Here is a 16,751-nt window from a genome sequence, read left to right as displayed (position 1 = left end):
CATGGTACCGTTGCGTTGGAGACTTTGTCTCGCTACAGGGGTTCTCTCATGATTCGGATGTTGCCGGTTGTTTTTTATGTTATTCCGGTCCTATGGGAATATGGTGCCCAGTCGAAGGTTGTGACCAGCTTAAGACCTACAGCCACTCGTGGGAGTGCCGAGGCAATGAGGAGAAACTGCCCAAGAGATTTACACGAAAACTCCTCACAGGAGACAGGAGTTACAGATATCAGGCAGAGAAACTCGACCCTAAGCGGAGGGTGTTCCGCATTGGCACATAAAAAGGGACGGCACGGCGAGAGGTTTGTTTCCTCGGAACTGGGAGTGCTGAGCTACAATTCTTCTTCTTTGCTGCTTCTCTTTTGTATTTGTTCTACGCCCTATTCGTTTTGCGTGTTGCCTGTCGCCTGCTGCCTGTTGGTTGTGGTTTTTTTTTTCTTTTTTTTTTATTGTTCTTTTGTACTTTAACTACGATAAAGCACATACTGGAGATAAAACGGTAAGCCAGCAACCAATGCTCGGGATTAACAGACACATGAACCATGCAGGCACTATATGTGAAAATCACATTCCCAGCACTATTGGTCCAAGTTATATTTACCAAGGTTTTTAATAGAGTGCTAGGCTGGAAAAATGAGATACTAGCGATCTGTTGACAGGTTTTCCACGTCCAGGGTCGCTAAAACGTCTGTTCTAGCAGGAATAGGGTAAACCCGTTGACGCATCATGGGCGTTTTCTTTTCCAGCCGCGCGTCTAATCTTCCTGCTTGATCTAGAAATGAGCGATGGCAATTGAATCAGATAGGCCAGTTAGCTGAGAGACAACTATTCATCCGCTCAGCTAAGGCTCGCTCAAGCAAGTCTTGACATCTTGCCGAGCTTTTCTAGGACTTGATTTACCCAGAGTAAGCAGATATCTTCGTGTCGGTCAAAGCAGGCACACGAGTCATGCAGGCTCTAGGTGATACTCACGAAGGTGTAGATGGAACGTTATCCCGGTAAGTTGGCAATGTTTGATTCGTATGATTTTGTTTGCTTTTTTGTCATCACGGCCTAATAGCCACACCTAGATTCGCAAGCTTAAGTCCAGTCCAAGCATCCACAGAAAGGCTCATGTCCGACTAGAATGAGTGTATGAAGATGCAGCACGAATATGTGACCTTGACCTAGGTATTGCTGTATTATACGCCGAATCCGCGATTTTATTTCCAGCCACGCGTCTCGTGCTCTATAGTATCGAGTCACTGCAATGACAGGTAACAATATTTGTCCCATCCATGTCTTCTCGGCAATGGCTGTGGTGACATTGCACTTCGATATTTTCAATGCATTCCATCTCAAGATTTTTAGCTCTGCATGTGCACTGGAGATTCTCCTCCTACATAAAGTAACTAGAGGCGGACACCCGCTATATATGGTGGCACAGTGTTATCTATCAGAGTAGCTAGTACACAAAGTCCTTCATGTCCATAAGCTGCAGATGTCGTTGTGGAGATTCCGACTCCTCTCGGGATAACATCCAGCAAATGCGATGTTGATACGTGGCACACGATGTGAGAGGACATTCAGATCCCAGCCCTCCATCCACCAACGCAATTAACTTCTCACAGCAGATGGCTGGGCCTCTTGTATCTCGACAAGCACTAGATTATATAGTTGGAATTTTAAACGTCCCTATTTAGAGCCATCTTTATCGCTTTCCTGTATTAGTGTTAGTCCACTATCTGCTACACCAAGTAGTCGTTAAGTTAGAGTTGCAACATGAATTTCCATGACTGCTTCCGGAAGAGGGAAACATCACGATCCAAAGCTAGATGATCCTTGACTTGGAGCTGGTACCTGCATCTTCCATAGCTAGTGGCCAATACAAGGGTTAAAAGCGAGCCATGAATAGGAGGTATGTCATGGCAAGCGAGACTCCAAAGTTTAGAGGGTTTGACCCGCATGGATTGAGTCTAACCACCTAGCGACTCAAGACTGTGCCTCATTACATGCTCACTAGAAGGGATAGCGCAAAAATACAGGTAGTCTGATCTGTCAATACCTTGCGGAAAACACGTAATTTTGCACGTGCAACTGTTTGAACGTTTGGTGTATTCATGGCAGCAATGCAATCTTGTCAGTTGTGGGTGTTACGCCTGCGTCTATGATACGGCAGTTGTAACCCTGCGACTATTGACCACAGTAAACAAGCGCTATAATCACTCACGTTGATGCGTATAAATACGTGAGTCTCGTATGAATAGCTATCCTAAAATGTAGGTCGATTCTCTGATTCTAAAAGCTTGATGAAGAAGGAAGCAAACTCTGTGACAGACTTCCGAAGCTGGCGCTTCGTAAGTCTATCTCAGAGCGGGGTCAGGGTCTGATTGTCATGTGACCCTGAACCCTAAAACCTACATGCCCCCTTCCCCCTCCAGCCTGAACCCTCAGGCTCAAAAGCTATCATAAAACTACTAAACTTGTGTACACAAAGTAAACAGAACTGATAACCAAGAAAACAAAAAAATCGAGCAAAAACCAAAAAGAATAACCACTAATAGAGATCCGTGATGAAGAAAAGAAAAAAACAAAACAAACCTCCAAACAAAATTGACCAATGAATTCTCCTTGCCAGATCCCCCGAAGTAAAGTCAACACGTGAACTCACTGAAGCGGCTCACATGAGGTCGTCCAAATGCTGGAAAGCGCGGGCGGCAGATGCACGATCCGCGCTAGTCGCTGACGGGCAGACCAAAGGGTGTGGCGTTTTTCTCAAGGGCCTCGCGCTCCTTCTGCAAGAGTCTGTTGCTCGCGTGCCAGAGAGAATTCACTGGGTCACCGTCGAGAGTGTACGCAGGGAAGAGGTTTTCCATGTGAGTCATGTTGTCCACCTTTCTTCCGGCAGGTGTCCTCAACTCGACCAGGTTGCTCTTCAACAGCTTCACTACCAAAAACGGGCCATCGTAGAACGGCTCATGCTTATGTTTCCGCTGTCTCTGTCGCAAAACCCAGTCACCAGGCTTGAAAGTCCGGTAAAACGCCTTCTTCGCTTGCGTGGCTGCTCGTGCCATGCGCTTGGCATGCTGCAATGATTGAAGCTTGCTACGGTCTCCGTTGAGCTTTTCCATTGCTGCGACACGTTCAAGAGCAGCCTCATTCTCCTCCTCGACAGACATCTCACGGACATATTGCACCCGGGAATCACTGGCGGCATGCTGAGTGCCGAAGGCCAGGTAAAATGGGGTGTATCCATGTTCCAATGGGCGCTGAGCGTAGATCGCAAGTGCATGTGAATACACCAAAAAGGAAGTGGCATTTGGGTTCTTGCGCAAGATCCCGTAGCCAATCTCCTTGATGGTTCGGTTGAACCGCTCAATCTTGCCATTTGTCCGTGGGTTGTACGGGGCCGTGGGCCGCAGAGCGGTCCTCCACGCTGTGAGCAAGTCTCGGAACTCCTTGCTCAGAAATGCCTTACCAGAGTCGGCGATGATCTCGGCAGGTCTTCCAAAAGTGTGGAAGATCAGCGACATCACCGCTGCTGCTGCGGAGGCATTCTCTGTTTCGGACGGGGCACCCATGACGGCCCAGCTTGTGCAATAGTCGATCGCAAAGCAGATGTGAGTCCCATCATGGAGTGGTCCGATGAAGTCAATTCCCCATCTTGCGAAGGGGTCTGCTGATGGTACATACGCCAACTCCTTGGCAATGTCCGGGGGCTTCTTGAACAGCTGACAGTGTTTGCAGCTCTGGCGAACCGTCTGGATGAGCAATTTCATCTCAGGGTGCCAAAAGTTGCCGGCCACATAGCGCTCCAATGCGCCGGCCGAGCAATGCCCGCGATCCTCGTGGTATCTGATCAAGCGAGCAGTGGCTTTGTCCTTGTTGAGGACTGGCACAATCGAACGGTCCGTGTGAATGTACAGACTGCCCTTGGACACCGAGAAGTTGCGGTGTAGCACAGCAGGGTCGACACCCTCAGGCGCCTGTGCGCGACCCGAGACAATGTCCATGACGACTTGCAGGTCTGAGTCAGTGAGGTTCTTCACCTCATGGCTGACCACCGGCATCTCGTCTGGCAGTGGCAGATGCGGCTGTTTGGGAACGGGAAGCACCCCAGTGTAGCTCGCGTTGCCTTGCCGGTTGGCATTGCCCGAGATCGGCAAAGGCTGCGGGACAATTAACGGGTCGGGTGGCGGCCGCATGGCAGGCTGTAGCATCGCCTGTGCAGGTTGTTGCGGCTGCTCACCTTTGCGGGTTTCCTCGGGGACTTGGGCCATGGGCTCGGGTGGCGGGTTCATAAGCGCAGGATCAAAAGGTCTGTTCATCTGCTCAGTGAACCGTCCCGTGAGCTCATCTGCCCCCTCCTCGTCTCTCGACAGGTCAATGACCACTGGCTCCTCATCCAGATTGATCGGGTTGTCTGCCGAATCACCCGCAGCATACACCGTGATGGTATACAGGTCCTCGCCGTCTGTATTCGGCGGGCGAGACAACCAGTCAGCCACCACATTGGACTTGCCAGGCTTCCAAACAATAACAGGGTCGAAGTGCTCAATGGTATCCAGGAATCGTCTCATGCGGTTGGTGGGCTCCTTTTGCGAGCGGAGCGACGACAGAGACTGGTGATCTGTTATCACCGTGATGGGCATTCCTTCAATCCACGAGCGCCACTTGTTCAGCGCCAGAGTCAACGCGAGAGCTTCCCGTTCTTGCGACGAGTATCTCTTCTGCGTGTTGTTGAATGGGTGACTCATGAAGGCGACTGGAACAAGATCCTTGAGCAACGACTGACCTTCTGCTGAAAGCGCATTCTTCGGCTGATACAGTGCACCACCGGCATGATCGCCAGAAGCGTCCACCTGCACCACCGCTGGCAAAGTCCACCGAAAAGGGTACAGAAACGTCACATCGATCAGTGCCTGTTTCAACTTTTCGAACGACTCGAGTGCTTCGGTGTCAAGATCCAACTTGGTGCCCTTCGGCGGCGAACCAGTCAGATATTTCACTAATCCCGCTGCTGCATCGGCAAAACGGGGCATGGCAGAACGATGGTAACCAATTGCAGACAAGAAGCCGCGGACCTGGGAAATGGTCCGGGGAACTGGGTACTCCGAGATGGCACGGACCTTCTCAGGGTCCGGACGGATGCTGTTGTGCGAGATGATACGACCCAACAGCTTGACCTCCTCGGCGAACCACACACACTTGTCAACATTGAGGACCAAATTGGCGTCTGCCAGCGTCTTGAGCACCGCTCGAGTCCTCTCCTCCAACTCTTCCCGAGTGTCTGCCATAATGCAAATGTCGTCAATGAGGCCGCACGTGTAAGCTTGGTGCTCGGACATGAGCTCGTCAATTATCCGTTGGAAAGTGGCGGGGGCGTTGGTCAATCCAAAGGGCATGACCATGAACTCGTAAAGTCCAAAAGGTGTCAAAAACGCCGTCTTTTCCATGTCCTCTTCTGACATTGCAATCTGGTAAAATCCCTCCTTCAGGTCGATCACACAGAAGATCTTGTGCTGGGCAGCCTTGTTCAGAGCATCGTCCATGTTTGGCAGCGGATGCGAGTCCTTGATGGTGACATTGTTGAGCGCGCGATAGTCGATGCAAATTCTGACATTCATACCTTCCGGCATTTTTGTCATCTTGTCGACATTCGCAAGTTGCTCTGCTGTCAGGACCGGCAGGGACTTGCCGCCTTTGGGGACTGCAATTGCTCTCGATGCCCATGGGGACTTACTCGAGCGGATGATCCCCTCCTCCAAAGCCCGGATGATGAACACCCTGATGGCCAACCGCTGCAAAGGGCTGTAGCGACTCGCCCTTGCCTTGATTGGTCGTGCTCGGCCTGTGAGAATCCGATGGGCCGTGTTTCTCACTCGTGCGACCTTGCAGCCGGTTGGGGTAAAAAGCTCGGGGAACCCCCTTCTGAACATGGCTACTTCTTCTGGTTCAACCACATTGACACTCGGCTCATCGTCGTCAGCTGTCGCCACACTGCGACCCAGCTTCTTGAGCTTCATCAGCGACAGCTCCTTCTCTCCTCTCTCCTTCATGAATGGACCCCCTAACTTCACCTCGTGGCTCTCACAGTACTGAATTTCCCATTTCCAGTGTAGGGACAATCCCAAGGTCACGTCGCCCGGCATCGCGCCGTCTGGGATCACAGCTGCTGTGAGGGTTCTTGGCAACGACTTGGATTTGTCTTTGAAAACTAGGGCCAGGTCAAAGGTCGCATCGTGCGTGACCATTGGGCCCTTGTGTTTGTCGAAGCCTTTGAACCGGTGGGGTTTCTCAACGGGGTGAAGTGTCGCTCCACTCCTCCTTGCACATGACTCCGATATCGTGCATGGCGTCGCACCGCTGTCTGGAAAAATGCGGACAGCGATTTGCCGTAGCGGTTTATCGGGGTCTTTATTCGGTGTGTGTATCCAGCCGCCAAAGAGAACATGGCCATTGCTGGTCTCTCTCCTCGGCCGCTCATTTTCACTTGCGACACACACACCGTCCTCCTCCTATTGACCTAACCATTCCAGGCCAGCACCGTCGTCATCCCTCTCGTCAAGGAACAAGAGATGCTCGCCCTGGTCTGGCAGGTCCTCAGCAAGTCTCTCTAAATCCTCCGCCACTTCGTCGTAGTCCTCGGTCTCGGTTCCCACACCGTCGTTGCAAACCACGGCCAAGAGCTCCTCGTCCGTCAGCAGATGGACCTTGCCGCGGTCATCACGGAACCTGAACATGCGGCCGTGAATTTCAACGCACTCGCCACGTCCCAGGGGCGCATCACGGCCGACACTCAGCTGCTTCTTCACTGCCGGGTGGGGCTTGTCTTGGTCCGTTCGCGGGCGGAACTTGAACCTGACGGTCTTGTCGCCGACGCGACTCGGCGAGCGAGAGCGGAAGTCTTGCTTCATGCTGCCAACAGCACGGCTGCTACCACCGCGGCTGGCACTGCGGGCTCTGCCGCCCTTGTGGCTTGAGCGCCAATCAGCGGCAGTGGACTGGCCTCTGCCCTTGCCATCGCGGATGACAAATTGGCGGGGCTCAGGGCATGTTGCAATGAAATGGCCAGTCTGCTTGCAGTTGAAGCACTTCCGAGAGTTCCTTTGCTCCTTCTGCACCGCCATCACCTCCACGGCGAAGGTGCACTCGTTCTCTTCATCCTCCTCAACATCCATCGCAGCAAGCATCACCTTCGCGTCATCCTGCTCAGTCTCCGTTGAATTACCAGCGAGACTATACAGTGAGGAATCCACGATCGATCGGCTGGCAGAAGCAGGCTTATCGTTTAGCGCCTGCGTTCTCATCAGCTTGTCCTGATGCACAATATTGGCGTGGTTGCTGGCAACCTCGGAAATGAGGCTGTCTATAGCCGACGGGAATGCGTTAGGCTCCATGAGATCTGCCACTTTCCACTTGCTCACATCCTTGAAAACATCGTTAGAAGCCGACGAGTGTAGGTTCTCAACCACCGCTGCCATCTCTAGCAGGGTGCTCGTCGGAGTTCTCGTGGCAAAGGTGCTCTCCTTCGCGCGCTTGGCGATGTACCAGAGATGCTCCACGTACGATCGTCCTCTGGGGATGCCCGAGCTGACGCCATGCCAAGCGTCAACCTTATTGTTGACGTACGGCTGCAGTCCGACTGCACACGTCAGCACGCCCCAAACCGCAAGGTGCCATGGCGTCTGCGTTTGGATCTGGCCGGCCAACCTGGCGAAGTCATTTACCAAGAAGTGCGCTAGGTAGTACGCCCAGTACTCCGTAGGAATGGAGTTGAGGATGCAGGTTTTCTGGTGCTTCATCAGCTTCCATGTCAAATCGGGGTCGCTGATGGAAGAAAGCGTCTCAAAACCCGACATCTTGGCGGCCGTTGAACGCGTGCGGTCAAAGGAGGTGTCTGGCGGGACCTCATTATGCCTCGACAGCGCAGGGAAGAACATGCGAACGGTCATCTCCCTGGGGTAGATCTTGTCGCCAATTGTGAACGGGCGGAACTTCCAGCGGGCCGCCGCGGCGACTGCATGGTGAAAATACTCTCCAGGATGACCTCCCATCCGTCTCAGATCAGGAATGAAAGTGCCCCCCATCTCATCCTCGTCTTTGATGTGGAAGGCGTCTGGCTGGCCGTCGCTGCCATCTCCGCCATCATCGGGGTCTCCTCCGGGGCCACCGCCCCCACCGGGACCACCGCCACCACCACCACCGGGCCTTCTACTGCCGCCGGGGTTTCTCCTGGGGTACCCACCACCACTAGGGTTGCCACCGGGATTGCCATTGGGGTCACCACTACCACCCCCAGGGCCATCATCACCACCGGGGTTGTCACCACCACCGGGGTTGCCGCCACCGCCAGGGCCTCCGTTGCCACTGGGGTCACCGTCATGTCCACCGCCGTTGTCGGGCGTGGACCCACCTGGTTGATTCGTCTCGGAGGGCGAGACAACTGTAGGGACCGTCTGGGTCGCCGACGCAGATTTCACCGGAGGCTCGACTCTCGAAGCAGTCTGAGCCGTCAGCACAGCGAGCATGGCCGCGAGGTGCTCGGACATTACGGCCTGTCCTGCTGCCGCTGCGTCCTGCGCTTTAGTAAAAGCAGCCATGCTGACCCTGTGAGCTTCTGCGGCCTCCTTCTGGGCCTCGAGCAGTTGCTCCAAACGGGTGCTAGTTTCTTTGTTGGACTGCTTCATTGTGCTGGTGCTCAATCTCAGCACTTTCTCCGTGGAAGCCGATATAGCATTTTGAATGGCTGAAGTGCTGGCGTCAGAGGTCTCCTTCATGGCCAAGCGAGTGGCCCTGTTGCTCTCCTCCACCGCCTTCGTGTTCGCTGACATAGCGGACCGGATGTTGGTTGTCAACAACTCAGTGAGCTTCTGGAGGTCTCCGCGTGTGATCGAGTTCGACCCCTCTCCCATATCTCCCCGCGCGACGTCGGTGTTGGCATCGATGAACGTGGTCGCATTGCCAGCGTCTTCTTCGTCGTTACCGTCGTCGTCATCAATCGCCTCTTCAGATGAAATGTCTCGGGGGGCCGACGATCTAGGTTGGGTAGCGCCGCCCTTGGCGGACGCTGCCGCGTTGGCCTGACGCCGGGTCTGCACCCCGCTACTCATTTTGAATGAGGGATTAATTTAGAGAATAGGAAAGTCAGTGTAGTTGTATGACAGCACGAATCACCCGAGTAAGTCGTGCAAACGAAGTAAAAGGATCTGTAACTAAGGAGTCGTAAACAAATCAAAGAAAGAATAATAAAATTTTTTGTGTTCTTATCGTGATTTTTCGGGTAAAAAAGAAAAAAATGAAGTGATCAAGTATTGTCTGATATGAAGTTAATCAATCAGGACAAAAAATCGATTTTTTGTGGGTGTTACGCCTGCGTCTATGATACGGCAGTTGTAACCCTGCGACTATTGACCACAGTAAACAAGCGCTATAATCACTCACGTTGATGCGTATAAATACGTGAGTCTCGTATGAATAGCTATCCTAAAATGTAGGTCGATTCTCTGATTCTAAAAGCTTGATGAAGAAGGAAGCAAACTCTGTGACAGACTTCCGAAGCTGGCGCTTCGTAAGTCTATCTCAGAGCGGGGTCAGGGTCTGATTGTCATGTGACCCTGAACCCTAAAACCTACACAGTAACCTAAGTTAGGGTTACCAAGATTGCTGACCCTGATCCAGTTCGCCCAAACGTTAGGGTTAGTATCAGACATCAAGGGTCTTCTTCCAAGGCCCATGTGCTTGATCTAGAACATGGTAGTGATGGATATATAAGCCGGCTGAGATCCGCTCCTCGGACTAGACTTAGACAGATACGGAACAACTTCAATAATCACTTATTTCTTCTTCCTCTTCTTCACAGGACATCCAGTACGTCCTCCTAATATCTACTGTTAAACATTATCACCATTATTATACGTGCATGTTCATCGAGCCGGCAAACCACTAGAACTAACCTGCAACCCAAGCATGCGTCGCACTTTTTTTTGTAAATTCACGATAGAAATCGCAATAAAAACACAAGTTATTTAATCAAGCTAAATTATTCGCTATACTCCTCCCCCCCCAGATGTCCAAATTGGTACCCGACATGTTCTTGCATTTTGACCAGGCTTGCCGCAGACACCACAACACTGAATCCCTGGTATAGCCGGTCTTCCCCGACCACCACTTCTCAACGATTCGGTCGCTACCTCGACATCCATTTGATCAAATGCTTGATTTCCTTCCTCGACTCTCATTACCCCTCTTTTCTCCAGCCGGATTCTTTATGCCCTCCGGCGCCGACTTAGCATCTCATTCGCCAGTTCAAGGTCTTTGACGCTAGCCTTCAATAAGCAACCCTATGCATAACTATCTTTGTTACCTTAGAGGAAGAGCGTATGGGCTCTAGAATTGACGGTGGGGAGCTACTTTTGTGTCTTTAAATTCGTCTCTCGAGGTATTCTGACTGAAATTGAGCTTCAAGCAAAGTCTTTGAGGTCTTTGAAACCCACGGGGTCGACGGTTCTATCTCATCCTCAGCTGGCGTTGGAGTCTGTAGTTACGCATTAAGCTTTAAGATGACACTTCCCGGGCAAAGAGGAGTAATCTCAGCCCCTCTGAAGGCTACCTTGATATTCTTTTTCATCATGGTGATCTGAAACGCGGCGTAGAATGCTGGGAAGAGCTCAGTCTTCGAAATTTGGGTTATAGAGCATCTGATCAGATGCTCTATTTCTTAGCCGTAAGCGTTCTTAAACACGCCGAAACACCCAACATCAAGGGGCTGAAGTAGATGAGACGAATGAGGTGGCATACAAAGGCTGATGACCTTATTCTGCTCACAATATCTCTCGAATCCAATGCAGTAGTGACTTTCGTGACCATGTGGTGATGTGGAATAGATAAAACCAGATATCACGTAGCAATTAATAAAAGGTGCTGTACAAGGCGGCAACATAAGCATAAACATTCAAACTAAGATGGATTGATATGAAAACGGATTAACGTAAGTTACAAGTGAGCGCCTAATCCAAGTGAGTGCCTAATTTTTTTACCACCTACATTGTAGATTCTTTTATAAAAACGCAATAAAGCATCTTATCAATTAAAACTAAGTGTTGTTCTCTTCTCTGGATATCTCTGAAGCAATGTGACATGTTCTTGAGTTATGACCAGCTTTACTACAAATTCCACACCGCCTTTCCCTCGCCGGCCCCGACCTTCCCTGACGACCACTTCTGGATGATTCCGTCATCACCTGCCCATCAACATCTTTCTGATCAATTTCATCCCTTCCCTCGCATACAGTGAACTTTCCTCCATTCTGTAGCCGGGTCCTTTTTGCTCTACGCTGCTTACTAACAGTCACATTTGCCTGTCGAAGAATCTGGTTCTCAGACTTCAATAAGGCATTCTCATGCATTATTGCCATTGTTCCCTTTGAAAATGACTTAAGTGCCTCAAGAATTGATGAGGGGGAGCTACTCTGATGTCGTCTCACTCGTCTTTCGAGGTATTCAGATTGTGAACTGGCCTCAAGCACTGTCTTTGGGGTCTTTGAGACCCAAGGGTCAGGGAGGCTGGCCTCCTCTGTAGCCGGTGTTGGAGTCCGTAGTTGCACATCAAGCTTTGATATGACATTTTCTGCATTCATGGGAACAAGTCCAGCTCCTCGAAAACCTCCCTCAATATTACTTCTTGTCATGGCGGCTTCATGGGCGGCGTGAAAAGCTGAGAAGAATTCAGTCTTGGAAACATGGGTTATCGAGCACCTGGTCAGGTGCTCAATTTCTCGGCCATATGCCTTCTTTAGTGGTCCAAAGCACCCAACATCAAGAGGCTGAAGTAGGTGAGACGAATGAGCCGGCATACAAAGTGTAATGATGTGGTTTTGTTCACAATATTTCTCAAAATCAACTGAGTGGTGACTTTCATGCCCATCGAGGATCAAAAGACGATAGTGACCAGTTGATCGGCCCTTAGTATGTCGGTCAAAGTGCCTTAGCCAGTCAAGACCTGTCTTATTATCAGTCCAGCCATTATGGGTCGTCGTAATAGCCCAATCGTCTGGGAGGTTGCTTTCTCGATACCAGCTAGCAAGGTGATATTGGCCTGCAACCACGATGAACGGCGCGATTGCCCAGCCTTCAGCATTAATGGCCTGGATGACTGTAACCCATTCTCGGTTTCCAGGTTGCACTAATTTTGCCTTTCCATGTCTTTCTGCGCTTGTGACAACCATTCCAGTTGCAATGACACCCATCATAAAGCCAGTCTCATCAAAGTTGTAGATATCAGCTAGGCTGATACCATATTTTGCAATTGTGTTCTCCACAAGTGTGAACCAACTGCGAATAATGGCTGGATCTTCACATTTGGCTCTCTTGTAGTCGTATCTACGATTAAAACGCATATCGAGGTCCGGCTGTCGCTTTACAAAGTTAGAAGCCCAGTGCTTGCCAACAGGTAACGCGTCGCGGTCGGCGAGCAGTCGATTGGCCATTTCTTCAACACCATGCAGCCGTGGCGGGAATCCTCGTGAATCCAGGTCTAAAATGAACTGAACAATAATCTGCTCCTCTAGATCGGATAGTCTCCGTGATTTAGGGATGGTATCGCGTCGTGAAGGGGTGCCATTGCATCGGCGTTGTAGAGTACGATAAGAGACCTTATAGATCTCTGATGCGCGATAGGGACTTAATTTAGGGTCTTTCTTGAGCGCCTGAAGGGCAAGATTGATATTTGCCTCATTAATTGATAATGGCATGATTTGTGGTGGAAGAAATTCACTTGAAAGATAGGAAATGGTAGTTTGGAGAAAAATTAGGCACTCACTTGGATTAGGCGCTCACTTGTAACTTACGTTAGCTTGTCCGTTCATCTACCTATTACATATACATGGGCAGCTGATAGTGCGAGAAAAGCATCTATAAGAGATCCAAACTATCACCACTGTATCTTTCAGTGAGCCAATTCGATGCAGGCTCTCCACTAACAAGCAGAAGCTTTGGGGTGAGAGGATGTATGTCTTGGAACTAGTAGGCCCTTAAGTACGTCGGCTTGTTGCAAGCGACAGCAGCTCTTAAGCACCAGAGCTACTAGCTTTACCAGGTATCTCTATCAGGGTTAGCGGGCGGGGGGCGGGTGTCCTCAGGGACTCAATACTGCTTGTTAAGTAGCACGATTTCGCGGACAAGAAACTGGCCGGGGAAGTCCATGACAACAATGCCAAAACATTTGGCTTCGGGTTCCTGGAGATATTGGCCGAGAAATTTGTTCATGCCGGTCTTACGACCCTTCTTGGCAGCAACGTTGATAGGGCTGACACCAAAACTGGCGGTAGTGTGCGTGACGCGCAGCTTGTTTGAGTCTGGAGAGGGGTCCTCACTCAGATGTGACTTAACATCAGCCCATTGGGACTTTATAAACAGCCCACCCGCAGAAAACTTTTGGCTATAGCTAGTCACAGTATCCTGGTTCCAGGGGAGCCCGTAGCGGCTGGGGCTCTCAGTCTTGAAGTCCTCCAGGATGAGAACCTTGCGGCGAAGTTCACCAAGAGTGGGCGCCATGGAAGATGTACTAGTACCAGTGGTGTAGATAAAATCTTCGGCACGATCACCAATATCAGTGCCAGGGAGAAGATTTTCATCCATGTATTTAAAAAAGTTTTGCAAGTTAGCAACTCTGCCACCCCGTTGGATGCGGAGAATGACGGTCTCACGAGGGTGTTCTTCCAGGAAATTAAATATCGTCTCCAAAACAGCTCGCAGACGGTGGCCAGTTCTAGTCGGTCCATGGTACACCACGATATCGGAATCCTTATATTTGCAGGTAATGTCAATGTACCTGATACCACCAGTAAGCTGTTCGATCAAATAAGCATTTTGGGTCTGTAGCAAACTGTTATCAATGTGGTATGTCATAGAGTTGTGAGTACCAGGGATGGACAAACTCGACAAAAGGGTCTCATCAGCGATGACGTCCATCCAGTCCGCATTATCGCCCTTGTCAACATCAAAAGACCAATGATCATCAATTTTATGATACTTGGCAGCGTGGCTGATGGCCAGACAGGCCAGTGTTGCGAAGAGAGAAAAGCGCATGTTGAAAGCAAAGCCAATCAAAAGGCTATGTCGGTCAGGCACACAGATCGGCGGCAGCTGAAAGAGTGCAGGATGAGAAAGTATTAGTGACAGTGGGTTGATGGAGGAGGAAAAGCGTTTTGAATCTTGAAGAGTCGGCCTGATGTAATATCTAGTCCCAGACCAGACTTGCAGAGTCTTTCCTCGCCTGCATCCCAAAACAAGCGATGGCCATTATGATAGCCCAGTGACCTAAGATAGAACCATTCACCCATTAAGCTAGGGCCACCTCAGCCTAGCCCTCACATCCTGCTGGGTTTTTGGGGAGCAGAGATGGAAAAAAACCCCCGACATTTCAATAGCTAGAGGGCCCTAAAGGCCGGAGGTACGGATGACGGTCTATCTATCTCAATGCCTCTAGTCTCTTCTGAACACTTGTATACCTATGTCTAGTAGGCTTTAGTCACATTATTAGCCAGGTTATGGCAAGGCTAATTAACGGTATTAATGCTGAGTGCTAAACGCATGCATCAGTTGGCCCTTACTCAAACTCAGGGCACACCTCATCGTCATGCACTGTTTTTCATGAAGGAAAACTGCTATCCTAGCGCCTTCGTCTCATATACTTGCTACGATTTGTTAGTCTCCGTATACACACTGCATTTCGTCACTTTATTGCATCACATCAAGAACTACGGTCCCTAGTGCTCAGTGGAGTATCTCGTTTATAAGCAAAAACACAACTACGCAGATCATTGGGATTACTCGCTATCTTCCTCTTGCTATATGTCCTATTTGTTTAGCAAGGGTTGCGGAAAGCAGTATCGAGATGTTAGCATTTATTCTAGCAGGGCAGGATTCTGCCATCGGGCGAATATTGACACATGAGCGTCAGCAATGCTTGGCAAGACTTTCTCATGATTAGGATGCTTCTTGTCATTTTCATGTTTCCTCAACCTAAACAATACGAAGACCTCAAGTCATGCTCTAGGCGTCGCCGAAAAAGCTCAAGACCAGCTAGTGCCAGTGCAGAGGGGTGTAGCAGGGATACGATCCTGCGCCAAGTGGAAACATGTTGACGCCTACCTAGTCTCTGTGTTCTTCTCTCTTTCAATATCATTTCCGCAACTCATACACCATTTGCTCGGTCATCACCTCAAGTTAGCTATCGTCCATCACCATATGCTTCACAAGTTACAGCAAGACTATACTTATCGCACCTATCCTATCCATGCTTCAACCTCCCCCCACTCTCTTTCCCTATTCACACTCACAGCACTATAGGATGATATTTATAGCATAGTGTACCTATGCAATTAAAGGCTTGAAAGTTTTACGTGGCGCATTATACATGTTAAGTGGCATCCCATCTTCAAAACCAAGACCCGCACCTCTTGTGGCTGAACACCCATGAAAGGGTTGGCACCTTATCATGAATCCTCGAGAGCACAATGCAAAAGGAATGAAGGCCAAGGACATAACATAACGTACATGTATAGTGAGTGAGTGATACAGTCTAACGAGTGAAGCAAAATTCTCAACCTTCTTCCTAGAAATCACAGCAAAAACGCAACAAACCTTTTAATCAACCCAAATTATTTACTTTACTCTTCCCCAGATGCCAGAATCACTACCCAACATGCTCCTTCATTATGACCCGACTTGCTGCAGACAGACATCACAATGCTGAGCCCCTGGTCGCACTGGCCCTCGCTGACCACCACTTCTCAACGATTTAGTCGCCATCTACACACCCACATCCATTTGATTTGATCAATTTCTTGATTTCCTTCCTCTACTGTCGTCACCCCTCTTCTCTGTAGTCGGCTTCTTATTGTCCGCTAGCGCTTACTTTGCATCTCATCGCCTGTTCAAGGTCTTTGACCAGGTAGTGGGGTGATATCAAGCCTGCACATATGATAAACGGTAGAATCACTCAGCTATCTACATTAGTGGTTTGAATGACTTCAATCTATTCCCGATTTTTAGGCAGCACTAATTTTGGATTTCCACACTTACTTGTACCTGTGATGACGATTCCACCATGAATCATGCCCATCACAAAGCTAGTCTCGTCAACATTATTGATATCATCTGATCAGATGCCATACTTTGCAATTGTGTTCAACACAAGTCTGGACTAGTTGTGGGCAGTAGCTGGGTCTTCGCGCTTGGCTCTTTGGTAGTCGCACTTCCGAAAAAGAAAATTTCTTGAGCTCTGTGTATCGCCCGACGAAGTTTGAAGCCCAACGCGGGCCGACCGGCGGCGCGTCGCGTTCTGCCAGCAATTTATGAGCCACTTCTTTTACACCACACAGATGGGGGGGGGGGGTAAATCCTCGCGAATCTAGGTCAAGAATAAAGCGAGTAATGATGTCTTCGTCTAGATCGGATAGCTTGCGTGATTTATGGATAATATCAACTCGAGCTTGGATACCCTTCTGTCGACGCCACAGGGCTGTTAGCTTGACTGTATAGATCACTGCGGCACGGCGGAGCACAAGGGCCTTGGAAGAAGACCCTTGACGTCTGATTCTAACCCTAATGTTTGGGCGAACTGGATCAGCGTCAGCAATCTTGGTAACCCCTGACTTTGGTTACTGACAATAAAGTGCAAGATAAGCATGCGCACCAAAAATCACACAACTTTACTTTTTTCCATTTGATCAATCAATTCCCAACCATTAAATATTCGGCAACACAACG

General features: G+C 49.8%; 3 protein-coding genes across 3 annotated transcripts; all 3 read right to left on the bottom strand.

The window, feature by feature from the left end:
• Positions 1 to 2,714: 2,714 nt before the first annotated feature.
• On the bottom strand, positions 2,715 to 9,092 carry HOO65_080173 (uncharacterized protein; the record flags this gene model as incomplete). Its single annotated transcript, XM_071004111.1, has 2 exons — positions 2,715 to 6,394; positions 6,506 to 9,092. The coding sequence occupies 2 exons, from the start codon at positions 9,090 to 9,092 to the stop codon at positions 2,715 to 2,717; spliced, it is 6,267 nt and encodes a 2,088-aa protein (XP_070856403.1).
• A 1,430-nt stretch (positions 9,093 to 10,522) lies between these two features.
• Positions 10,523 to 12,730, bottom strand: HOO65_080172 (uncharacterized protein; the record flags this gene model as incomplete). Its single annotated transcript, XM_071004188.1, has 2 exons — positions 10,523 to 10,654; positions 11,327 to 12,730. The coding sequence occupies 2 exons, from the start codon at positions 12,728 to 12,730 to the stop codon at positions 10,523 to 10,525; spliced, it is 1,536 nt and encodes a 511-aa protein (XP_070856402.1).
• A 391-nt stretch (positions 12,731 to 13,121) lies between these two features.
• On the bottom strand, positions 13,122 to 14,066 carry HOO65_080171 (1-phosphatidylinositol phosphodiesterase; the record flags this gene model as incomplete). The annotated part of the gene is made up of 1 exon (XM_071001492.1): positions 13,122 to 14,066. The coding sequence occupies one exon, from the start codon at positions 14,064 to 14,066 to the stop codon at positions 13,122 to 13,124; it is 945 nt and encodes a 314-aa protein (XP_070856401.1).
• Between the last annotated feature and the right edge of the window lie 2,685 nt (positions 14,067 to 16,751).

The sequence above is a fragment of the Ceratocystis lukuohia genome (genome assembly GCF_044167205.1).
Source record: "Ceratocystis lukuohia strain C4212 chromosome Unknown Supercontig8_pilon, whole genome shotgun sequence".
NCBI classification, from domain to species: Eukaryota; Fungi; Ascomycota; class Sordariomycetes; order Microascales; family Ceratocystidaceae; genus Ceratocystis; species Ceratocystis lukuohia.
This window is presented reverse-complemented; position numbering and strand designations above follow the sequence as displayed.